The 26740-nt window shown below is 49.1% G+C and overlaps 1 protein-coding gene across 1 annotated transcript in view; it reads right to left on the minus strand.

Annotated features, from left to right (window-relative positions):
- The window catches only part of AP1B1 (adaptor related protein complex 1 subunit beta 1), an 896137-nt gene that overhangs the window by 574172 nt on the left and 295225 nt on the right, over positions 1–26740 (minus strand). Inside the window, exon 10 of the mRNA XM_069619269.1 lies at positions 5021–5186. Coding sequence (XP_069475370.1) covers positions 5021–5186 — 166 coding nt within the window. The remainder of the gene's footprint in view (positions 1–5020; positions 5187–26740) is intronic.

The following is a 26740-nucleotide window of genomic DNA, read 5'->3' on the forward strand; positions in this document are numbered from 1 at the left end:
TGTGCCATACATTCAATCCCTTCATTTCACATGCGTCTATCTGTTCCATTCTTTCCATCGTCTCCATCCGTTCGCTGCATCCCTCACTCTATCCACGAATCCGCATCATTCATTCGATTCATCCATTTCGTCAATCTATTCCGTCCATCACTCCATCCATCTATCTATCTATCCCCTCAGACCACTCCCTTCATCCCTTCCATCTATCCTTCCTAACCTGTGGGTAGGATCAGAGGTCAATGAATGAAGTCTCATTGTGTATTTGGTAATTGGATTGTTGGGAGTTCAGACATATCCTTAGGGTTTGTCGTTGGTGTTATGGAAAGAGCCATGTTTTCAGTAATTTGCGGGACGTCATAGTCTTGCGTGTGTCGAATGTGAGGTGGAAGCGAGTTCCACAGAGTCGGGGCCAATGTTGAAAAAGAGGATCCTCCGATCCTGGCGGAGTTGGTGGTTGGGATCACTAAAAGGAGGGCAGAGCTTGATCTTAGGGTGCGGGTGGGAGGTAAGGTTTTAGCTTATCTTGCAGGCATATAGTGCCGGTCTTGTGTACTGCACGATGAGTGATGCACAGGGTCTTGAAAGTGGCCCTTCGTCCAACTGGGAGCCAGTGGAGGGTTCTGAGAGCTCTCTTGGACCAGGGCTAGTAGCATTTTAGAAGCAGCATTTTGTGCTCTTTGGAGTTCATTAAGGTGCTATGCTGGGACTCCTAGGTAAAGGGAGTCGCATAGTCCAGTCTGGACATTACAATGGACATAACAGCAAGTCTGTTCGGGAAGGAGAGGTAGGGAAAAATGCACCTGAGAATTTTGATATGATAGTGACAAGATTTAGATACGTTGTTGATCTGTCGGGTGAGGGTCAGGTCAGAGTTCATAGTGCATCCAAGATCTTTTACTGAGACAGAGGGGGTGGGCAGTTGGCCCTTGGAAGGGGGCCAAGGGAGTGGACGAGGGAGAAGCTCAGTGTTGCCGCACACTGATTTCGGTTTAAGTGGGGTTCAGGAGGAGGTGGTTTGTAGTCATCCTATGGTCGATATCTAGGAGGCAGGCTGCGAGGTTGGGCAGAGAGTTGGAATCCGAGTTATGGAGTTCAAGGATGATTGGGGTATCGTCGGCATAGTTGGAGCACAGGATATTGTGCAGGCGGATGATTCCAGGGAGGGTAGACATATAGTTTGAATAGGAGAGCCGATAGACCAGCGCCTTGCGGTACTCCAGTATTAACTGGACAATCAGCTGATACAAAAGGGGAGAGGGGGTTGATTTGTTTCCTGTTGTTGAGGAAAGAGGCGATCCATTTGAGAGCAGTTCCGCGGATTCCTAGGGAGTGGAGGCGGTAAAGGAGGATTGAATGGTTAATTGTGTCGAAGGCCGCAGACAGGTTGAGGAGAATTAGTGCAGCGCATCCTGCAGAGTCTGCAGTGATCTTAAGATTGTCCCAGATTGAGGCCAGAGTGGTTTCAGTTCCATGTCGCGGTCTGAAGCCTGATTGGGCGGTGGTCCCAGAGGTTGTCCGATTTGAGTTCGAAGTATGCAGTTCGGTCGATAAGTTTTGCAAGGAATCTGGTGTTCGAGATGGGACGGTAACTTTTGGGGTTGAGGGGGGTTAAGGGATGGTTTTATGAGTAGTGGCTTGACATGCTCAATTTTGAAGGCATCGGGAAAGATTCCCGAGCTGACGGAGTCATTTAGGATGGTTCTTGCATGCTCTCCTGCGCAAGTGGACGAGAATATTTCTTTGAGGACTGAGGCGGGGCAGGGATCTAAGGGGGGGAACCAGAGCGTTTGCAAGCAGATATAAGGTCAAGAAATTCTTCTTTAGAGATTGGTTTGAAGGAGTTCAAGGTGTGTAGGGAGGGTTTTCCAGGGGGGGGGGGGGGGGTGGGGTGAGGTGGTTGTTGGATTGGACGGTATTTGGGCATTTACAACCATAGTATTCTTATACATCAGAATTACTCTGTATTGACTGAGCGTTCTATTCTCTGTATTGATTGAACATTGACCTATTCTCCACTTATTTCTCTCAAGGTACAAACTATACCCATAATGGCCTCCGCTACAATCCAGATGACCTTCTCAGATTATACTTTCTGAAACCAATGAGATGGATTTCACCCACAAAAAGTATGAAACTAAACGGGTAGAAGCCTGACTAAATAGTGTGCTTCTCCCAAGAAATGTGGTTTGGCCTTTCTTGGATCCAATATTACCTCTTGGCATATAAGAGGCAGATACATCTTTACATTCGCACTGGGGAAAGGGATTCCCCAAACCTAGATGGCTGTCCATTGAGGGACAGATACCTAGTGAGGTTATGTAGCGGTGACTAAGTGGAACCTCCATTGGGCTTTCTTGAAAAAGTTGCTAAAATTGACTTGCCACCAAAATGATGTCATTAAAATCAAAAATTTTGAAAATTGCAAAGAATTGATTAAAACTGAAATCAAGATTTAGTGGTCAGGGACCCTTCAAAGAAAAATGGCAGAGTGATCCTTTTCAGGAAGTTACATGGTGGAATGTCAGAATGCTTAAAAGTGCTATAGTTGTTACATTCCTCTATTGCCTTTCCAACCCAAAATACAGAGAGAAGGGAATACTTAAGACATTCAGAAACACTACACCTTGTAAAACAGATGTAATGTTCTCACAGTACGATATATCCAGGGAGAATGGCATCAAAATAACCATCAACACCACGTATAAACTATGTGCTTAGTGTGCTTCTCCTGGCTGTTAAAAAGCGCCATTGGAAGAAAATTGAGAGTTTAATCCAGTCTTTTCTCTGGGAGAACAAACAGCCACGCCTCAGATTGTGGAAATTGCAGCTACCCCAAGACTGTGGGGGTTTGGGGGTACTGGATTTTGAAAAATCATCATTTGGCCTTTGGAGCCAGGCATCTGGTTCCATTTATTGAAAATTCGGAGGATGTCTGGACGCTGGCGGATTCAAGTCGTTCATCTCCCTTGCCGCCTAGGGCCATGCTGTCCACGGTCGATGGAACTGGATATTGGTCATTTCCGCCAACAAAATTCCTGAGAACTTGTTGAAGGGAGCTATGGAAGAAGAGTAAGCGCAAAGTATGTGATAATGATTTCATCCCGATCTGGTTGAATCCAGGAATACTATTGAATGGGAGGCCGCTATTGTGGTTGAACTGGCTCCCGAGTGGTGTACTATGGCTGAGCGATCTGATAGAAGACGGCAAATGGATCAGCTATAGACGACTTGCACAAATTAAAGTTCTCAGACTGTACAATGGGAGAATACAGGAAATTGAGAAGTTTACTGCGGAACCAAGGTGCAGCTAATGGCGGTGGTTGGCAGTTATGGTTGCCTGAATATAAGGCAAAAGGTGGAATGGCGTCCAAGGTGTATAGAAATCTGGGCCAACAGTATACGCCAGCAGAGGGATTATTGTCTAAGTGATCTGAGATCCTTGGCTCAGATATGTCTGTGGAGAGGTGGAGGTTTCTTTGTAAAAACGTGACCCTGACTTCCGTTAATCTGGCAGAGCAATGCCGACAAATCAAAATTCTTAATCAAGTGTTTTGGACTCCCCAAAGACTTCATGCGAGAGGGATGTTAGATTAAGAGGCTTGTTGGAGGTGTAAGCATGCAGTTGGTTCCTTTGAGCACTGATCTGGGATTGTTATGAACTAAGGACATTTTGGAGGAATGTCACTGAGAAGATTAATGAGGTTTCATTGTTGCAAGAGGATTTTGATTACAATACTATCATCTTGGGTGAGGATGATAAAGTGGAAGAACTCACTTATTCACAGAAATGCTGTTTTTTCAGGGCTGCAAATTCAGCAAAGAAAATCGTTTTGAGAAAATGGAAATGTGGTGAAAGGCCGACCTGTTCAGAATGGGTGGAGGACTTGAGGCAGGTTGCCAGGATTGAGAAGGATATTCTTTGCAGAAAGAAAAAAAATGAAATTGTTTGATCAAATGTGGGGTAGATTTTTGGGAGACATGTAATAATAAGTTGGTCTGTTTTACATTTTTAATTCTGTAAAGGTTGGGGATGGTAGTGGGTGTGTAGATTGTTTGCGATTAATTGTACAGTTACAATACTGATAAACTTGATGTTCTGTAAGTTTTCTGTAAACTTCAATAAACTTAATAAAAAAACAAAAATTAAAAAAAAGAATTGATGAAAACTGAAATCAAGAGCTAGTGGTCAGGGACCCTTCAAAGAAAAATGGCAGAGTGATCCTTTTCAGGCAGTTACATGGTGGAATGTCAGAATGCTTAAATGTGCTATAGTTGGGAATAGAAGAATAGAAAAATATATCGAAAATAACATGTTATTCGTTACATTCCTCTTTTGCCTTTCCAACCCAAAATACAGAGAGAAGGGAATACTTACGACATTCAGAAACACTACACCTTGTTAAAAAAACAGATAATGTTCTCACAGTACGATATATCCAGGGAGAATGGCATCAAAATAACATAAAATGCCCTACTATCCGAGCTGCCAAAAACTGTAGTAACAACTAAGCTGTGTAAAAATAATCCTTTGGATAGCAAAGCTAGAACCCTCCAAGTATGATTATTAGTGCGGGCAGCTGGTAACAAGGATCCTGGATTACAAAAGAGTGAACAGGAAGTATTGAAAGGGTTGGAGTAACCATTTTACTATGGGCATAACTGGTGATGAAGATTTAGATGATGACCTATCGAAGGGGCTAAAGGGAATGGAAAGTCATCATGCTTTGTAATGGCATGATTTGGGCAAAGTAACATGTATCCAATAGTAACTCTCCCACTCAGGAAAGTAGACCTTCAAGAAGATGCACATGTGTACCTCTTGGAGGAAAGTTTTCTGTCAGATTGGATAAGAATGGGAGAGCAGATGGCAACAAACGCAAAGAGTTCATAGACTAGAAATCTCTCGGAGTCCCACATATCAGATGAGAACAGTGGAATCACTGGTAAGGAGACAGTGTAAAGATTTTACTTTTGTTCTATGTATGTGTTTTACACCCTCCTCATGCCCCTTCAATGTCACCTGCGTGCTCTCGTCATGAAAGCCTTCCAAGAAGCTCTCCAGGAGCTCATCAGCATTGTCAATCCGCTCAGCATATTCCCCAACAATCCAGATCATGGCTGCCCGGGCCTCCGGCTCATCCAGGGAGTCCAGATTCTCACAAAGTGTAGCAATCACACTTTCATACCTGTAAAGGAAGATATCAATGATGTAAATGATGCAAGGAACATATAGGGATGAATATCAGACAGGGAGCAGGGCAAGTAAAATACAGGATGGCAATGCCATATAAGCAAAACACTAGCAGACAGCCCGGAGCAGTACACAACACCAAGATTAAACATCAAAGGGGTTGAGGAGCTTTTAGGTAAGAATTGGTGCAGTCCAACTGGAGGACTACACAAGAGTTGTCTGCTTGATATTCTATAACCCACCTTTTAACATAGGCCTGTACTACACAAGTTGGTAGTGAGACTGAGCAACCAAGCTTATCTAAAAAGGGGTAATGTGAGCTGTACAACTGAAATCAGTAAGTACAAGTAGCCAAGTAACACTTAAAGTTATATATGGAACAAGTTACTTACCTGTAACTGTTCTCCAGCTTGGGTCTGGCATGGATTCACATGCTCATGAATCTTCCCCGTCAGGCTGGGAATCCTTGGTTAAGAAAAAGTCAGTTTCATTTCTGAACTGTCTTTCTCCTAACAACTGAACTGTGGGTAATACTGCCCCCAGCCAATGACTGTCCTCCATCTAAACCCCGCATCTGGCAGCCAACTTCAAATTTGGTAGCACGTAAAGTGGCAGTAGGACCAAGAGAAGAGCCGCAGAGGCGTAGGTGGAGTGTTCGCATGTGAATCCATGCCAGACCCATGCTGGAGAACAGTTACAGGTAAGTAACTTGTTCCTTCTCCAGCATGGGGTCTGGCATGGATTCACATGCTCATGAATAAATACATAGCAGTACACACATGCACAACCACGGGAGGTGGCAAGGCTCAACATTAAGCATTACAAACTCAACATTAAGCAACTCTTACCTCCTCACCAGGCCCACCTTCAGGCAAACAGGTTGCGCAGCACTGCTTGGCCGATCCTGGACTCCTCCCTGGAATCCCGGTCGACGCAGTAGAATCTCATGAAGGTGTGCATCGACCTCCACGTAGCAGCCCTGCAAATGTCCAGCAGGGGTACACCAGACAAGAACGCCGTGGTAGCAGCGATCGCTCTGGTCGAATGGGCTCTCGGACGGCCGGGCAACGGTCGGTTTGCCAACCGGTGATAGTGCATGATGCAGCCGGAGAGCCATCTGGAAATGGAAGCCTTCGTGAGAGCCTTCCCTTGGTTCACAGGTCCAAAGTTCACAAACAGTTGTGATGTCTTCTGAAAACCCTTGGTGCGGTCCACGTAGAACTTCAGCGCTCTAGCTACATCCAGCGAGTGCAAAGTCCTCTTGGCCGGCGACTAAGGCGACGAGAAGAAAACTGGTAAGACCAAGGGCTAGTTGAGATGGAAGTTCGATGGCACCGTGGGCATGAAGGAGGGGTGCGTCCTCAGCACCACCCTCGTCTCATGAAAAGTCAAGTATGGAGGCTTGCAGGATAGGGCCTGGATCTCTCCCACTCGTCGTGCGGAGGTGATGGGCACAAGAAATGCAGTTTACCACGACAGGAACTTCAACGGTGCAGAATGCAGAGGCTCGAAAGGCCTCTGGTCAGCACCACATTGAGCTCCCACGCCGGGGCCGGAGCCTTCACCGGCGGGAATGAACGGAACAGTCCCTTCATAAACTCCTTCACCAGGCGATGAGACCACAGAGATGATCGTCCCTTAGTTCTGGTGTAGTGGGAGATTGCCGCCAGATGTATTTTGATGGAGGCATGAGCCAGCCCCGCCTTGGCCAGCGACAGCAGGTATGGCAGCACTTGAGGGGCCGTAATTCGCAGAGGGCTAATCTTCTGTGCACGGCACCAGACAGAGAACCTCTTCCATTTGTGTCCATAGCACGAGAGTTGAGGATGCCCTGGCCTTTGCAAGTACCTCCTTGCAGTCTGCGAGGATATCGTACCCTCCAAACATTAGTGCCGCAGGAGCCAGGCCTGCAAGTTCAGCGATCCTGGGTTGTGATGGAGGATGGCGCCTCCTTCTCTGGAGAGAAGATCTGCATCTGTCGATAGTTTGACTGGGGTGGGGGGGGGACGCTGATAAGTCCAGAAGGTCCAGGAACCAGATCTGTCTCAGCCACACCGGTGCAACGAGGATCATCCTGCACTAGGACCTCTTGAGTTGGTCGCAGTAGCAACGGCAACGGAGGGAACGCATACAGGAACAGGCCGTCCCAGGGGAACAAGAAAGCATCGCCCATGCTCCTCGGCTGGGGAAACCTGCTGGCGAACCTCTGGCACTTGGAGTTCGCCGCTGTCGCAAAAAGGTTGATCTGGGTTTGCCCCATCGTCGGAAAAGCCGATCCACTTGGTCCCGACGGAGTTCCCACTCGGGGCATGAGCGCAGCTCCCTTCTCAGTGAGTCGGCGATGGTGTTCTTTATTCCTGCTAGGTGGTAGGGCACCAGAAACAAGCCCTGGGCAACGGCCCAGTGCCACAGATCCTGGGCCTCCTTGGATAGGGCCGGGGACCTGGTTCCTCCCTGCTTCCGGATGTAGAACATCGTGGTGGTGTTGTCGGTGAAGATCCTTCCCACCTTGCCCTTGAGGGACGGGAGGAATGACCTGAGAGCCCAGAAAACTGCTCGGAGCTCCAGAATGTTGATGTGGAGTGACCTCTCCTCCGGGAGCCAAAGGCCTCTCGCGCGAAGATCTCCGGTGTGCGCTCCCCAACCCTCCAGGGAGGCATCCGTCGTGACAGTCTCCTGGTGTGCTGGGGTCTGAAAGTATGTGCCCACCGTGAGATGCGCACGGGTGCCCCACCACCGAATTGCTTGGCGTAAGACCTCGTTGAGCGGGATCTTGTCTTCGAAGCTGCCCGCAGCTTGCATCCAACGGGCGTCGAGGAACTCCTGTAGAGGACGCATCCGCAGCCTGCATAGGCGCACCAGGAAGATGCACGAGGACATCATGCCGAGAAGGGACTTGATGGACCTCACCCTGGCCACCAGGCGCTGCACCTTGCCCAGGATGGCCTTCGTCCTTTCCTCCGACGGGCATGCCAATCGTGCCACTGTATCGAGCTTGGCTCCCAGAAACAGTGCGACCTGCGACGAAACCAGGTGGGATTTGGGGAAGTTGATGGAGAATCCCAGGTCTGTCAGCAGTTGGACGGTCTTCAATGTGTGCTCGACGGCGAGCTCCCTTGTCCTTGCTCGGATGAGGCAATCGTCCAGGTAGGGGTAAATGTGGATCCCTTGCAGGCACAGCCACGCCGCCACTGGCGCTAGGCACTTGGTAAATACCCTGGGCGCCGACTTCAATCCGAATGGCAGTACCTTGAATTGGTAGTGCCGTCCTTGGACTACGAATCTGAGAACCTTTCGGTGTCTTTTTAGAATTGGGATGTGGAAGTATGCATCCTCCAAGTCCAGCAACGATAGGAAGTCTCCTGCCTCCAGCTGTCCCAGCACATGCTGGAGGGTGACCATCCAGAACTTCTGGGCCTGTATGTATTTGTTTAACCGACGCAGGTCCAGGATGGGGCACCAACCGCCTGTCTTTCTTTCTGACGAGGAAGTATCTTGAGTATACTCCGAAGCCCCAGAGCCTCTTCGGGAAAGCTCGATGGCCCCTTTCTTGAGCATCGCCCTTACTTCTAACAGCAGTTGGGGGATTTGATTTTCCTTCCTGGCCACGGGAGGAATTCGGGGGCACTTCCAATTCGAGAGTGTGCCCGTGGGCCAGGGCATCCAGCACCCAACAGTCAGTGGAGATGGACTCCCACACGCTGATGAACTTCGCCAGCCAGCCTCCCACTGGGGTGCTCAGGTGGGGGCCCGACACTATGGCCGGTTCAGTCCTGCTTGGAGGCGGCCTTGCCGCCCTAGCCTCCTTGGCGACGGCGGCAGGGGTCCTCCTGACTTGCCGCGCCCTCTGTAGGCCTCTTGTGATGAGGAATGGGCTGCCTGGCGGTACGTCGAGGAGCCACCACCGTATCCTTTGGAGGCACCTTGCTTGCCTCCGGAGTTCCGAAAGGGCGGCCGTCGTTGCTGCAAAACTCCCAAGGCCCGCGCCATCTCCGTGTCGTCTTGATGGCCTGAAGTGAATCGTCTACGGTCTTTCCAAACAGGTTGTTCCCGTCGAAGGGCATGTCCAGAACTCTGGTTTGCACATCCTGGCGGAATTCTGTTGCCTTGAGTCATCCCCGCTGTCGAAGGCAAACACTTGCCCAACTGGTGGAACCAGGTGTCCGCGATGTCCATGGCCACCGTTATGGCGTGGTCCGACGCAACCTCACCTTCCTGTAGGATCCCCAGGGCCTCTGCCCTCTTGTCGTCCGGTAGGAAGTCCAGCAGGGGGGGGGGGGCGATCTTGTCCCACAACTACCTGTCGTAGCGGGCCACAATCGCTAGGGCGTTGGCCGCCTTAATTGTCATCGCCGCAGACGAGATGACTCGTCGTCCCATGGCGTCCAATCTCTTTCCCTCATCGTCAGGTGGGGAGGTTGAAGTTGAAGCCGTCGCCCCCGTCGCCTTCCTCTTGGCTGCCGCCGAGATGACCGAATCCGGGGTCTGGCTGCACCCTGAGGCACAAAGGGGCGGAATCGGGGACCCGGTACCTCTCGTACCGATCCCTCTTGGCAGGCGTTGGACGGATTCTTCAGGAGAGCAAGTCCCTCGCCCCAGATGTCGTCAAGCAGCGGCACCGCAAGGAAAGTCTTCTTCTTGGCCTTGCGCTGTTGGTAGAGGAAGCCTTCCTTCTTCTGTTCTTCGGGGCAGAGCTGGAAAAGCTTGGATGCCCTGGAAATCATGGCGTAGAAGGAGCCAATTTCGTCGGGTGGGCAGGCCCGAGGGGGTCAAGATGGAAGGCCCATCCCGTCGTCGCCACTGTCGTCATCCGTCCCTGTCGTGGCCGTATCTGTTTCGATGTCATCCCTAGGATCAGGGAAAGGAGATTAAGGCTGAGCGGGCCGTAAGGGCTGGAAGGGCGGGGGGTGGGATGAACTCTCCTTCGCTTGTTTGGAGGGCTTCCCGACGGGCCCGGTTCTGCTGGGTCGTCCGTTGGGGGTAGAGGCAACCTCGTCCTTATCTCCATGCATAAGGTTTGGATTGCCATCAAAATGGCCACCGAGTTGTCGGGCACTAGATGCGACGGGCGCGATGGTTGCTCCTCCTCCCCGGGAGCCTCGTCGGCGCCACCGTTGCTCTCTTTGTCCGCCTCCCCGGATTCCTCCCGTGGGGCCGGACCTCCTCAAACCTCTTGTTGAGGCCTTGCACGACTTCAACCAGCTCCTCCTCAGAGGCTGTATCCGTGTCCGTGATGGCCACCGCCCCACCCCCTCTTTTTCCACCGGGGTCTTCTCGATCAGGCTGAAAAGAGGATTCCCTCCGCGGTGGCAGGGAAACTCTGGGCCCCGAGGTAGTCTCCACTGGGGTAGCCTCCACAGGCTTCGCCAGGGCCGCCATGACTCCCTCGATAGAGGCCATAGCCGGGTGAATCCGGGCCTTCACGACTTTTGGCGTGCTTGAGGCCTTCACCTTGGGCGGAGGGTCACCGCCTCGCTCCCCCTCAGCTGCTTCCGTCGGGATCGACCGGGGCTTCTCCAGAAGCTTACTCGGGATGTCCGACTTTCTCTTCCCCGAGCCAGAGCGTTGGCTAGTGGTTGATGGCGTCGGTGAAAGTGTGCCCTGCGTGGCAGCCAAGGAGCCCGACCGTTCGGCGCTCCCGGTGCCCGTGGACTCGCGGTTCTTAGCCTTCTGTTGGGCCCCCGTCGCCAGAGTGCCCTCAAAGGAGATAGAAGACCGCTCGGACCTCTTCTTCTCACCTACCGCTGGGCTCCTTCCTTCCTTCCAGCCAGTTGGTGAGGCAAATCCGCCGATCCCTCATGGTCCGCTCCAACATGTTCTTGCAAAACGCGCAGTCCTTTTCCACGTGCGTTTTGTCTTCGTGAAGGCAGTAGAGGCATCTAGAATGCTCGTCCTCCTTGAACACATTCTGCAATCTGCATCCAGGGCAGTTCCTGAACAGCTTTGATCCGGGCCTCAAGGTCTTCTGGAATCCTCCAAGAAGCGTACTCGATGAAAACTTTGCCCTTGAGGGGCGTAAAAAATTCCGAAAAGGGTCCCCGTTGATTCGAAGTAGAAACGGTGGAGCTTGAGGCTCGATTGACCAAACAAATTAGATTAAACTCTTTGAAAATTCGCAAAACGCAGTAAAAGCTCGAGAGCTATAGCACGAGGACTCCCAACACTTGAACGTGCGGTAAAAATCTGACGATGGCTGCCAGGGGAGGGGCTAAGGGAGAGGGCAGTCATTGGCTGGGGGCAGTATGACCCAGAGACCAGTGATTGGTTACTACTAAGAAAGAGATCAGAAACGAAATTGATACCGATACCGATTTTTTCTTTACCGAGGATTCCCAACCTGACGACGTGGAATATTCATGAGCATGTGAATCCATGCCAGACCCCATGCTGGTGAAAGAAGAGCTCCCGCTGAAACCTTTGCAAGATCCTTGGGCCTTGCCTCCTGAGGGCCGAAAGGACGGTCACCACTGCTGAAGAGTGCCCAGGGCACGTGCCGTTTCGGTTTCAGCCTTGATGGCCTATATAGACTCATTTACAGCCTTCCCGAAGAGGTTATCACAGTCAAAAGGGCATGTCCAAAACCCTCGTCTGAACATCCTGGCAAAAGTTGGTGGCCTTGAGCCAGCCACGACAACAAAGTCAAACGCTGTTGCCTGTCTGCCGGAACCCTGCGTCGGTGATGTCCGTGGTCACCATGATGACGTGGTCCGACACCACCCGCCTTCCTGCAGAATCTCCAACGCTTCTGACCTCTTGTCATCGGGGAGGAAGTCCAGGATGGGGGGTGGGGCTGGGGGGTGGGCGATCTTGAACCATAGCTCGCGGTCATAGCGCACTACAATGGGGAGGGCGTTGGCGGCCTTGATGGTTGTGGCCGCAGAGTAGATAACCCGTCATCCATGGCATCCAATTTCTTCCCCTCACTGTCCAGAGGGGTGACCTCTGCCGAGGAAGAAGAGCTCGATAACTTCTTCTTGGCCGCAGCCGATACCACAGAGTCCGGCAACATTGGGCCCGTAAGTACTTGGGCGCAGAGTCCGGCACCCTGTACTTTTTCTCCAGGCGATATCTTTTCGCTGGGGCCGCAGAAGGGTTCTTCATGAGGGACAGTCTCCGTCCCAAATGTCATCCAGATGTGGGACCGAGAGGATGGTCTTTTTCACCTTGAAGCGCTGGTACAAGAAACCCTCCTTCTTCTCCTCTGGAGTAAGCTGGAAGAGCTCAAGCGCTGGAAGAGCTCAAGCTCTGGACATCAGTGAAAATAGCCGATCTCGTCCGGCGGAGAGGATCTGGGGGGAGGCAACGGTAGGTTCCCTATCCCACAGTCGTCGTCAGTGCCCGTCATCGCCATATCTGGGTCCGTCTCATCCCTCAGGGTTGGGGGGAGAGGGGGGAGGCGATGGGTAGCAGGGAGGAGGGTGCCTCTTCCTCTTCTTGGCCAGTGATTCCTCCGTCACCAGGGGGTCGGCCGTCGTGGGCGGGGCCACCGGCGTGATAGTCATCATAGTCTGTATCTCAGAGACCAGAGTATGCAGTGCAGAAAGAATGTCCACCGAGAGGTCTTTAGGAGGTAGTTGAGGCGGGGGTGGCAGCTGAGGTAAAGGCAGAATAGGTAGCTGGGGCACCGGCGGGGTGCCCAGGCTTTCATCGCCTTGCTGCTCTTCGAAGGTATCCTCTCCGTCGTCAGCACACTAGTCCTAGGGCCTGTTCCCCAAGTCATCTTCCTCCTGGATGGTTTGCAGGCAAACGAGCTCCTCCTCAGAGGAGGTATCCGTACCCTGGAGGGCCAGAACACCCCCCCCCCCACACTTCTTCGCTTCCAGAGGGGATGGCACATTCTTCTCCAGGGTTTTCTCTATGGGCCGGAACGCAGCCTCCCTCCTGGGAGGAAGGGATACCATCGCCTTTGGGATTGCGCCACCAGCCTTCACGAGACGCCACCAGCCCCTCGATGGAATCTGGGCATTTGTCGGGTGCACTGTGGCCTTCACGCTCAGAACCAGAGCCTTGTCCTGTGAAGCCTTGAGCATCCCAGACGCCTTGTCCTGCTTGGCCTTCTCTAGGAGGCCTGGGGGGTCTGCGCCCCAATCCCCTTTGGCCTTCGCCGGCAGGTCGCTCCTGGGCTTCTCCTCGAGTTTGCCCAGATGGTCCGACTTCTTCTTAGCCGACGATCCTGAATGCTGACTGAAGTCGCTCGAGACGCTGGACGTGCCCTGGCCGCAAGGGAGCCTGCTACAATGGCTCTCCCAGGGGCAGTGGACTCGCAGTGCTTAGCCTTCTGTTGGACCGCCGCGGGAGTGGTGCCCTCAAAGGTCTTAGAAGCCCGCTCAGCTTTCTTGGAACCGGGAGAGGCATGCTGCTGGGTCCCACCCAGAGCAAGGGCTTTGGCCTGCAGCTACTCCTTCAGCCGCCTATTTCGATCCTTCAGCGTGCAAGGCGGCATCTCCTGGCAAAATGCAGTCTTCCTCCACGTGCGTCGGGTACAGGCAATAAAGACACTGGGAATGCTTGTCTGAAAAGACATTCCGCAAGCCGCAGTCAGAGCAAAGTCTGAACAGGGGGCTTGAATCCTTCTCCTCAGACATGGTCCACGCAGCGTAGGCCTGAAAAAACTTCTGGAAGCCTCGAAGAAGAAATGACGAAAATTCGCCCTTGAGGGGCGCTGAAGAAACTGAAAAACTGGTCCCCGTTAATCGGTAGGTTGATTGATTGATGGCGCACAAGGCCTGAATGACTGAAAAATAGAGTAAAACTCTTCCAAAAAGCGGAAAAATGCAGTAAAAGCTTGAGAGCTAAACACGAGGACTACCAACACTTGAACATGCAGTAAAATGTGAAGATGGCTGCCAGAGGAGGGGCTTAGGTGGAGGGCAGTCATTGGCTGGGGGGGCAGTGCGACCCAGAGTTCAGTGATTGGTTTTTAGGAGAAAGACAGTTCAGAAATTAAAGTGAAACTGATTTTTTCTTTACCAAGGGTTCCCAGCCTGACGACTGGGAATATTCATGAGCATGTGAATCCATGCCAGACCCCATGCTAGAGAAACATTTGGATTTAATGTATATACACATGATTTAAATAAGTATTCCTTAAAAAGCTTAATCTAATAGTAACATTCAATCAAGTTTGGATTCAGTTTGTAAAAGACAATAAAAGTTGGTAAATACTTTTCTTATGCCAACATGTTCCAGCACAAGGAGCGACTTCAGTAAAGGTCAGTATCGCACTTATTTTCAGCTACAAATTCAGTTATTGAATTTTTTAAGGAAGGAAATGTTAGAATAAGCCAATCTCGTAAAGTGAGGCAGGTAACATTTTATCCAGACAATAATAGTATCCACAATTATAACCTATTAGGGAACAAGTACGGCCAAAGGCAGTAGGTTCAGAGGAGTGCGTTTAGGGACCCGTGACAGCCAAAGTCAATGGACAAACACAATAGTTCTGTAAAGGAAGTGCCAAAAGCCCCTACTAAAAAGCTCCTCCCCCATGTCGCCTATCCATTGGGAACCGGAAATTGTGACACGTGCAATACCAGTGAGGATGACTGTACCGCAGAGAATCCTGGAAACAATGTATCCATTGAGAAAACCCTATATGCATTCACAAAGATATGATGGCCTTCTGCAGAGAGTCCCGGAAGAAGTGTAAAACTGAGCTAGAAAGAAGACTGGTGACGTCATGAACAGCAGCACTGACGCACCCAGAAAAAGATACGCAAGACGAAAAAACAGACATTCTATAATATCTGAAGGAGAGGTGTCAAAGAGGAGCAACAGATGCAGTAATGCAAGTAGACAAAGTGATCTTGCGGCTGGCTACGTAATGAATAGATTGCAGTGATGCACCAATGTATCTACATAGGAATGTATGGAACCTGGATGTTCCAGGATGCACTTTAGCAAGACTTGAACCCCGTGAATAGAAAGGGTTTCAGTGTGGTGGAAAACAGCGAATGGCGAATGAGAATTCAAGAAAGGCTTTGCTGGACCAGCACCAAGAGTCGAGGCCACCATGAGCCTGATTGTCAAGTAGCTACATGAACGTGAGAAAGAAACAAACTGAGCATCAGCAAGGCCAAGTTCAAAGCCTTAATTGATTGGCGGACCGCAAGAGTGATGATAGATGTCAGACTAATTGGGTGGAAAGCTATGGTCAAGACTAGACCACAGGCACCTGTGGTACCAGCCTGTATGCTGCTAGCGTGTGGAATATTCCAGAAGGGTACAAGCGTGCCAACCAATTGTAGAGGGCCAAGTAACAGAGAGCCCTATAGTTTGTGTAACCAATGGGTCGTCGTATATTTCATGAAGATGACTTGCACTAGAGGGTTTAGCTGTCCACCTGATGTCAGAGACCCAATTGCAACCCCAGTTAGTATACCTAGATGTTACCTGTAAGCCTATCACATCCCCAATTAGGTTTTTGTAGTTTGCCATGTAGTGTGACGTCAATGATGACATGTTTTGACTATAAAAGTTGTGTTTACGAAATTCACCTAGACCGTGCTTTGCAACAACTGTTGATGTCCGTTGAGTAAGTTCTGCATCCGTCTCCAAGTATTGCTACCTTGTCTTAAAGGACCCAGGTCTATGGGTTCAGTTCTGATGCACTTCTTCTTAGATAAGTCCTGACAAAGTTAGCAAGTTCAGAAGAAATCACAGTAACTCAAGTGAGCTACTATGTAGAGCACAAGCTGTTATGCCAGTGCAGTTGAGAGGAGATCAACTCCAAAAAGTAAGTCGCAAGAAAGGAACAACAACTTATGGCTAATGGTTGTGATTCGAAGAAACATTTTCCAGCTGGATTCCCTCTTGCTACTGCTTGGCAGACCATGGACTTTGGTCGTGGTGACGAAAGGGAGGACGTCTGGCGGGCTGCGGTGGCATTACTCGGGAGAGGGACTCCTCAGCAATGGATTTCCTTTGTTTCAGCGACACTTCAGGGTTTTGGCACCTTTTCTTCGGCCGCAAATGGAGGACGAAAACGCTGGTTTAAAGAAGCTTGCTCCCTCGGTCCTGGACTCTGGATCAGGATTTCAAGCATCTATAGGGTCCTCTGGATGCCCACAAAGATCTGGACGGATTCGGACTTGCAAGACAATGCACTCGTCAATGGTCACAGGAACCCTGGCATAGGCCTTCTGCAGCTCTGGTGAAGCACCCAAGTCAGGGGATGCGCCAAATGGAAGCTTGTCGTAAGGCTAATTGGTTCCACCAGCCAAAGTAAAGTAGTTGTCCCGTACAAGTCTACCCAGTTGATTTGAAAACAGGGTCAGCACAGCTGCAGGGCTTCACCGGGCACTTTGCGGTGCAGGAGCGTGCTGCTGGCATCTCTATGGATGTTCCTCTCCGGTGGTCGACTCTGCTTAGTCCCAAAAACCTCTCTTTTTATGCTGTTTCCCATTCATTCACAGATTATGCTGTCAACCACACAGCATGGTGGCTGTGCTTTTAGGACAGTCAGCCGGCCAATCGGGCACACCTAGAGACAAAGGACAGGGAGGTTTCGGGACCCTCCCTCACTTCATGCCTTTCCAGACACACTGAAGTCTGGGGGGGGCTTCAGTGCTGAAGCCTGCAAAGGGCAAAAACACACAAAGGACGCAAACCTGCTTCAACAGTAAAAGTCCAGAAGAACAAACAGAAAATAGCGAAAAAAGAAGATGGGGGGCATTTTGGGAAAATGGACACCCATCAGTGATTTACTGCAGCTGAGGGTTCAGCCTGCATTAAGGATGCACAATGGTAGTAAAATTAAACCACTCCCACCAGCCATTTAAAGTAGGTTAGCGTAACAGAAAATAAGTGGGATCAGGAATTACTAGGTAAACCCCCAGCACTCCACATAGGGTGGTGTGCTAGTCCCACAAAGAGAAAGGTAAGTAAGGCAGGGATCATCTTACTATTATTGGGAACGGTAATTTACCCAAGAAATTGTATTTAAAAATGTACAGAAGTCCAAGGTACTTCTCAGTGGCACTGCACCTAAGCTGCTGTGTGTCACTATACAAAAATCAAATGCCTATGGTGTTTGTCAGACTCCATAAAACAGTAAAACCTAGAAATCCCAGTCAGGAAAAATACATGAGTGAGAAAAAGGTCCCACTAATTCAGGAGGAATACATAACAAGCCCCAAGTCCATCAAAAGAGCTGGGGGTCTTTATAAGGCTGAAGGGAATGAGCACAGACATGAAAATACTCCCTAAGAGGAGCAGATGCCAGGGCTGCAAAAAACGAAACAGCCAATCATCTGGGACCCTGGCTGGCAGAACCCTGGTCACCCATCTGTCCTCTAGTGTATCCCCCTCTCCACGAACAGTGCTCCACTGCTTCACCGCTAGCTAGGTTTGCGCTATATTACTTGGTGAACCCCTCTCGCCACCAAACAAGGGATGAGAACACCCAAGAGTCCCATCCTAGTATCTCACTCCACTACAGGCTTGATTCTTCACCTCTCTCAACAGCCTCCAACTCTATACTCAAGGGTGCACTGTTATACGCATGCTTCTTAGGAGCTCATGCTATTAGCTGATGATCCAGAAGTAAGTCATGGATATCAGACTTCCTCGCCATCACTGAATCTTGGCTACAACCGGCTTCAGGCCAGTCCCTTGCACTAGCCACCCCTCCTGCCCATTTTTACCACCCGGAGGACTAATCGCCAGGATAACTGAGGGTGGAGTAGCAATGTATATAAATAAAGTAAATGTTAGTTTGTTCAAAATCTTAAATCTCCGAAAGTTCTTCACCGAATGCTTTGAAATTGACACAACGTTGCATTCGAATACGTGCATGTTTTTATATACCTACCATACATAGATGTCACACCTGTGACCGGTAAAAGAATGCTTTTTCCGAAAAACAGTGCCATATGGTGGACGTAAAAGCAACACACGCTATACTAAATATTTTACGATTCCATTTCAATGTTTCTGATTTAGAATGGCTCAAATACGTGCAGAGGCAGCAGCAGAGCGACGTGCAGCCAGACTTCAGGATGCATGGTTGCGAGCACAGCATTCGAGTTCTGCAGCTTCAGAACGGCTTCGTTCTCAACAGAATGAACGAGACAGGCTGAGAGTGGCTGAAAGACGTCAACGGGAAACAGCAGATCAGCCTCAAACACGACAATCGCCTTTCATTTCGGTACAACCCAGCTGATTATAGTTTGAGCCGGCATGTTCTCATCTGCACAATGACTGAAGAAACGAGAAACTAAAGGAATGCGTTGCGCCGCTGGGAAAATTAAACTGCCTCAACTCGGAGAACCGCCAGAGCCATTAAAAACTTTGCTTGCCGGATATACTGCAGAATCAAAGCATTTCCTATCCAACATCGGGAAATACAACTCATGATTCCAAATGACGGCGTTCGGCACAGAAATCGTAACAGCTCAATTCATGCCAACTTGCGTTTGCAATCACCATCAACAAAGCTCAAGACCTATCTTGAGAATTGTGCGGTTTAGATCTAGACACGGATTGCTTCTCACATGGACAATTATATGTTCAGTGTTCTAGAGTCGGCAAACCAGACAATCTCTATATCTGCACAGACAATGGAACGACAAAAAATATTGTATACTCACAAGCATTGTGAAATTAAACATTAGAAACATGCGCTTTCTCTTTTCTTTCTTTCCCATTTAACCAGACTGAGCCACAGCAACGTGTGGCCGGGTCCAGCTAGTAATCTATAAAATCCCTTTGCAGTTTAGACCATGCCCGATTGACGTGATTCCAGGATATGAACTCCTGGTCTTGAAGCTTACCACTGACCTAAAAATCACTTTTAACTTCCTACTTATGTACAGACAACCTAATAACACGAGCAAACCCAAACTCAACATCCCTTTGTTCATCACCCCCCTCTTGAAACCACTTACCAAATGCATTATTTTAGGAAACATTAACCTTGGATTTTATGACAAACTGGACCAGAAAGCTACTGCTCTCTCCTCAGCCCTTCATGACATGCACTTCACACAAATTGTCAATGCCCCAACTCATACTAAAGGCAGAATCCTCGATTGGATACTTACTACTAATGCAACTATTAAACTAGAATCCATCTTGGAATTCACCTGGTCGGACCCCTTCTTGATACGATATATGATATGATCTGGCATTTGTAATGCACCTATACACAAGTGTTTCAAGACGCGACAAGGCAAGGAAGGGGGATCAGAGGGTGGACAGAGACAGCGATCTAACTAGGCCAATATTGAAATCGTGCAAGTGCAGGGAGGGACGGGGAGGGTGCAGTCATGAACATGGGATCAAGCAATAACAAGAAGTGAGGCCAGCAGGTGGCAGGTGCAATGGTAAACACAGACAGCAGGTGTCCAAAAGGGCAGGTAGGGGGACTGTAGGGTTACAGATACAGACCCAAGAGCAGGGGTTGCCGGGAGGCAGTGCCAGTGTGCAGCTGGGCGGGCAGGGACCTTGGCCCGAAATCAGGGTAGCCAGGTGACCAGTGCAGTATCAGACAGGAAATCAGCAGAGGAAGAGAACAGGCAGAAGTAAAGAGGAAAGTCTTGAGGTGCTTCAGGAAACGGAGGAGGTTCTCCTAAAGTTTCAGAGAGGCAGGGAGGCTGTTCTATAGCGAGGCCCCAGCCGAAGAAAGATCGACCACCAACTCGTTGCTTGGAGAAGCGACTGACCCTGAGGGAGGTGGAGGAGCGAAGAGCTCGAGTAGGAAGGTATTTACAAAGAGTTGGAGGTATTGAGGACCCAGGCCCCAGAAGGCCTTTTGGGCAATGCAGAGGTTCTTGAACTTAATCCTTGCAGCCACTGTGAGCCAATGCAGAGATTTCAGTGCTGGAAAGATACAATCCCTGGGTTTGAGGCCAAGGACACGTCTTGCAGTCCTGTTCTGGATGAGTTGTGGAGAGTAAAGCAGGCAGATTTACAAAGGCTGTTGCAGTAGTACAGCCTAGAGAGAACCAGAGCTCAAGAGACGGTGAGCTTCTGGGGAGAGGAAAGGAAGAATACCTCTGAGGAGGTGCAGTTGGTAGATTGACTTAGAGACGTCCGAGATGTGAGGAGAAAAGGGGTGTGGAGTCGAAGATGACCCTGAGGTTCTTAGCATCACCGGTGGGAGGAGAAAGAGGGCCAAGGGAGGCCAGCCAGAGAGTGACAGGAAAGGAGTGTGCAGGTGTGCTGAGGAGAATCTCTTACTGGCATGAAGACAGAGATCGCTGGTGGCACACCACTCCTGGATAGCTGTTAGGCAGAAACCTGTGCAGTTCCCTTAGGGAGCACTACAGAAGATTAAGACTACAGGTGAGAGCAATAAATCCCCTTTGGTATCAGTCTGTACCACAAAGATTTAGCTGGTAGCTGTGGCTGAGCAGTCAGACTTATCTGAAGAGGGAGATGATCAGTATTCAGGGTTTACACAATAGGCCTACAATACTATGGCACAAGGAAACACTGACCAAAGCTTTGTATTAAAAAGTAGATATATATTTATTTTATACAATTCTAGTAAAACACATTTATCACAGTCATCAAGCAAGTTAAAATAAGTCCAAGAAAAATATACACACTCCCTAGTTAAATTGTAGACCAAGTGAACCAGAGTGACAACTGAGCAAAATGGCACAGTGCAAACCACACACAAGGAATGCTCTAGCAATTTCTCACAAGGGAGGGAAAGCACAAGTTATATAGAAATAGTTTTACACACCCTATCAACACTTACCATAAGTTTGTGAACTAGATTAAGCGAGATAGTGCATCAGTATAGGCAATACTTAAATGAAAACTGAGCAAAATGGCATTTCACAAGGTTTAGAAAGGGGCAGAAAAGGGTAGTTATAAGACGTAGGTGCATCAACACAGTTCTAGTTGAGAAGCAATGTAAAGAAGGCAGTTCTAACAAATGTAGCCAGAGTCAGTAGGCCTGTGCCAGAGTCAGTGGTACAAGGCAAGGGCCCAGGAGCAAAATGTAGCTGCAGTCAAGTCTTTGGTTAACGATTTTGAAAAGGTGGATGCAGAAGGTGAAAGACAATGTTAAGAGAGGGGCGGCGACACAACAGGTAAGTAAAGGATTTAAAACACCTTTAGTGCTAACACGAAGAAAGGGCGGCCTGGCGGAACAATGTACCTTTAAAATGAAGAAGTGGCTCCTGCGGTGGCGGTTGTTCCTGGTAGTTCCTGCAGTTCGGGGGATCCAGCAGAGGAAGAGAGGCTCTCGTCGTGGAGGAAGGTTCGAGTGACTGCAGTACCCAGGGATGAAACCAGCCGCGGAGCTGCCCAACGAGTAAAAGGTACGCTCCTTTAAATCGCGGTCCGGGTGGACTGGTGCCTGGCTATCCGGCCTCCGATTACAGGGTACGGGAGATTCGACCAAGGCAGGTCCGGGAAAGCGATTGGCAAACTGGCTGGCCCCACCAGCTCAAGGGAAGAAGGCTCTTGCAGATGAAGATCTTTTCTCGTCATGTGGAGAAAAGTGGCGAGACGCTGCAGCAGGGCTTCACCGGTGGTTCAGTCGTTGCAGATGTCTTTGGCTTCTCTCCTCTTCGGCTTCTTAGTTCCAGTGGCGACTTCTTGCTCTTCCAGTCCTCAGGACCCCGCTTTTATGCAAAATGATCCCCATTCATACAGCCTAGCTGTCACTCACACAGTGGAGTGGTCATCTTGGCGTCAGACCCTCTAGCCTATCAGGATAGAGTGCGACATGGGTTGCTGAGGCAACCCTGTCCATGGGTCCTACTCCCCCTCCCACACAATGGACCCACCCCTGACCAAGTGGCGCCGAAAGGAGGGCTTCTTGGCAGAAGCCTGCCAAACGAACGAACAAAGGATCCCCGACCTTGGTTGGGAGTTTAGAGAAAGACACAAGAAAGAAGTTATATTAAAGTTCTGGCAAATAAAACCTACCGGAGTAAAGTAATTATTAAAATGTACCGGCTGTATGTTAGAGACTGTCAGAAAATGTGGTAGCCTCGAACAATGGGAAAATCCCATAGGAAAATATCTGCGGTCGAATATTTATGGTAGTAACCACTGCCACCAGCCAGAAACTTTTGAGAGAGGGACTGTACAGTACCCTCTCTAAAATGAACATAAGGGAAAAAACTATTAACCCTTTCCAGTACCTCCATAGTAAGATGGGTTGTACTGGTTTAGTTCATAAAAATTGACTAGTAAAGGCAATGGGGACTTTACATGCCCTGGGAGACAGTAGTCAGTCCCAGGGTATGGAGTCTATGTTTGGGGGTCGCTACGACCCCCATGTGTCACTGCACGGAGGGTGTTGTGTAACACATGTGAATAAAGATGGTTTCTATGGGGGGATAAAATCCCATAGACATTAAACGCAAAAATAGCCTAGAACACACATAGCAAACATGCCTAAGAGTGGGAAAAAGTGTCTCGCTCTTAGCAGGAAAAAGAAACAAATCCTTCAAATCCAGCAAAGCTGCTGGGGGACTCTAGGTAAGGGAAATTAGCCATAGAATGAGAATTCTCCATAACACTAGCAGACAGATAGAGATGAGAAAAGGAGAAGAGGTGTCAGAGGGGAGCCTGAAAACGAGCTGGCTGTCATCCACATTGCACTGAAAGTTGGAGCAGAGAGCAGCAATGCGGTGGGCGAGAGGTGCCAGGTATTGGTTGAACAGCCAGGGAGATTAGACCCCTGGGGGAACACCACAGGTAGAGAGTGAGATAGAGGAAAGAAAAGACCTGGGAGGGTCGATCAGAGAGAAATGGGGTCAGCCAGGCCAGGGCCTGATCGGGGATACCCAGGTTATCACGGAGACGATTGAGCAGGATGGCATGGTTGACCATGTCAAAGACAGAAGAGAGATTATTAGGGAGAATTCTCAGAAATGTGCCAATTCCCTCCACCTTAGAGACCCCCAGGAACTTTTCTGTATTTGGAGGACTTGATTTTTTTAACCTAGAGAGATTGGGTATTTTATTGTGATTTTCCACACTGTTTCTTTCTTTTGGTTATGGAGTCTAACAAACTCCATAGGCATCATCTTTTACAATTGTGTCCCAAAGCACCTTCAGTGCAGTGACACAGGGAAGTCTTCCAGATTTCCCAAGGTTAAATACCTTCTCTGGGATAAACTACTGTTTCTCAGAGCAGTAAAGCGAAATTGACTTTACTTAGCATGGTAACTTTCTAGACCCAGCACACACTTGTTAGACAGAAATGCAGGCAGTAATTTTTTGCAGGCGCTCTTTTTCATCACTTAGCAAGCCACTCCCACCTGGTGCCTTCCTGCTTGCTGCTCTGTTTCCCTACTTAAGGAGCCCTCCAGTTTCTTTTCCTTTGCAGATGGGGAGCAGGTGCAAGTGGATCTAGGTCACCTGGCCTAAGCCCCACCCACCTGGTACCTTCCTGTCTGCTGCTCTTTTTCACCACTTAGCAAGCCCCACCCACCTGGTGCCTTCCTTCACCATCACTGTCTTGTGGCCAATGATGGATTTGACTTTTATGGACTTCATTCATTCAGGGTGCGTCACTCTTTCTCAACTCTCATGCTGGACTTCCTTTGCATCTTGTACTCATGGTGGCCCTGAATCATGCTTTTCCCATCTTTATCTTGTATCCTGGCTTGCAACATTATGTGTTACTACTGACTTCTGCAATTGTATTCGCTCTCCACTCTTTTTGACTGCTTACTCTCTTTTCTCTCCTCCTTTCCCTTCTCCCTTTTCCTATCTCGTCCCCTTACTTTCTTATATGCACTTACTCTATCAGAATTGTCCCTGGACCTAATATGATAGCAACCTCGTCGGTTTCCTCCACCCTCCCATTACTGTTTTTTCCTCCCCACCACCCCTCCAGCACTATCCGAAATGTCGTCAGGCCTAGTATGATAGTCGCTTGTTTTGTTCCTCCCCTCCCTTTCTGCACCCCTCTCCCTCACCTCTTGTTTTTCTCCGGCTCTACCAGAAATGCCGTCAGGCCTAGTACGGTAGTCGCCTGTCTGTTTCCATTTCCTTCCCACTCTCCCCCTCCCTTCCTTATCCGTGTCTTAGCTCTTGCACTATCTGAAATGTCGTCAGGCCGAGTGCGATAGTTAATTTCACATCCTTACTGTTCATGGCCTGTAAGAATGTGGTTGTATTTTCCCTTGTTCGCTCCCTTGCCTTGAAGCGCTTTGAAACACATTGTGTATAGGCGCTATATAAACGATCATATCATACCCTCTGGGAACACCACACACAATTAGGACTAGAGGTCTAAGCAAAAAAAAACAACCTTTGGTATAAGTCTGTACCACACAATTCTGGTAGCGAGCTGAGCAGCCAGGCTCATCTCAAGAGGGAATGTGAGCAGTAGAAGTTACAAAGTAGTATCACAATCACAGTGGTTCAAGTAGACACTTACACTCAAGGTTTCTTGGTAAAAAATAGTCATTTGGAAAACATTCACTAGTAGAAATCAACTCAATATACTACAGCACAAAACTCTAAGTTGTAGAGACAGTTTGAGCTCCCCTGAAAAAGGAGCCAAAAGGCACTTCAATACTTTTAAATAGGAATAAAAAGGCAGAGGTGTGTACAAGGGGTTAGAAAACACTTCTTTCAGATAATGCAAAGGTTCAATGTACCAGGAGGGTCAGTTCAATTCAATAGGCCAGGCCAGAGTCAATAGTCTAGTGTTCTTGGATAGGACAGCACAGTTCTGGTACAGATGGAGAAGTCTTCGTAAACGTTTTCAGAAGTGGTTTAGATTAAAGCGAATGATATGCTGGGTCACAAGCTGATTAGGCCTGCAAGTTGAGAAAGTTTCACAAACTTTCCCCGCAAGAGTTAGGATCTCTCAACTGGATGGCACAGTACCTTAAAGTGAAGCAAAAAGATGTAGCTGAAGATTTTGGTTCCTGGCAGTTCCTGCAGATCTCTCCGTTTTCTGGGCCTCAGTCATGGGGACAAGAGGGAGGACGTCGGGGGACTCCTGCACTGCACGGGATCGTCGTCAGAGCAAACAAAATGGCGTCACTTCAGCTCAAGTAGCTGTGGCTTCCAAACACAAACTTGTGTCCTTCTCCCTGGTTAACCTTAACCAGCTCCGAGAATGGTATCCAGGCATTTGCAGAGTTGATTGGTCCCCCAACTCAAAAGGGAGAAGCCGTCCTTGAAGGAGCTTCTCTGTCGAATGGAGATCTGGCGATTCGGAGGTGCAGCAGGGCTCCACCGGGAAAACCAATGGTTCAGTGGTTGCAGCAGCCGTCCTCTTCGAGCTCGTCTTCGTTTCTTTCGTTCTAGTGGTCGACTCTTGCCTTCCAGTCCTGGAGACTCACCTTTTAAAAAGTTTTCTCCCATTAATTCCAGCCTAGCTGTCACTCACCCAGCAGGGTGGCTGTCCTTGCCGGACAGTCAGCCAGCCAATCATGCCACAGTGCATTTCGGTCTCCTAGGAGACCAAGCACAGGGATATCCTCCCTCACTTCCTGCCCACCCCCAGACACTCAGATGCCACGGGCAGAATTTAGTCCTGAAGCCCACAAAAGGCTCACGAACAAAGGGACCAAACCTGGTTTGGCACGCAGAGTTAAACACCAGAAGGACCTTTCCACAAAGAAATGATGGAAAAAGATTACCAGAGTTTTTTTACAGAGGGGTCTTGGGCACCATATTGAAAAACATGCCGGTCCCGATTTTTAGCTACCGGTGTTCACGGTCGGAAAAAATCATGGTAGTTCGTTATAAAACCACTGCCACCAGCCATTTCAATAGGAAAGGATCACTTTTGACAGCTACAAGAGTGTTTAGACATAGGGGAAACTAAGTAAACCTTCCAGCACTCTATAGGAAGATAGTGTGTGCTGGGTCTACGAAGTTAAAAAGACTAGTAAAGTCAATATAACTTTACATTCCCTGGGGAAAAGTAGTTAATCCCAGAGAAGGTATTTAAACCTTGGGAAGTCCAAAGGACACCCCTGTGCCACTGCACTAAAGGTGCAGTGTGACAACAATAAAAAGATGATGCTATGAAACTCCATAACTAAAGAACACAATAGTAAAAAACACACATCAAAATACGAGAGAGTGGGAAAAAAGGCTCACACTCTCTCCAGGGAAAAAAAGCAAGTCTTCAAAATCCAGAAAAGTTGCTGGGGGTCTCTAAGGTGGAGGGAATTAGCACATTTCTGAGAATTCTCCCTAACACTATCTTGCAATAGAGACCTGGAGGGGTTCCCTAGTATCCCCTTTGTCTAGCTTCTTATGCAACATATTTTATGTTAACTTTGCCTCACTGAATGGCTGGTTGTAGTGGTTTCGTTTTGAACTACCGTGGTTTGCATTTACCGTGACCGTTCGCGGCTCCGGTAAAGCAACCGTGGGAGCCATCTTTCAAAATGGCGCAGAGCCATCTTTGATAAAATGGCTCCCGGTCTTTTTTCTCCAGGTCTTTGTGGAAAGGTCCTTCTAGAGAGTTTCTCTGCGCGACAAACCAGGTTTGGTTTCTCTGGAGCCAGAGGCGGGTTTCACACAGGCAGGAAGTGAGGGTGGTGCCCAAAACTCCCTGTGCTTAGTCTCCTATGAGACCCAAATGCACTGTGTGGTGATCGGCTG

The sequence above is a fragment of the Ambystoma mexicanum genome, chromosome 10, assembly GCF_040938575.1.
Source record: "Ambystoma mexicanum isolate Mex_15411 chromosome 10, UKY_AmexF1_1, whole genome shotgun sequence".
Classification (NCBI taxonomy): Eukaryota; Metazoa; Chordata; class Amphibia; order Caudata; family Ambystomatidae; genus Ambystoma; species Ambystoma mexicanum.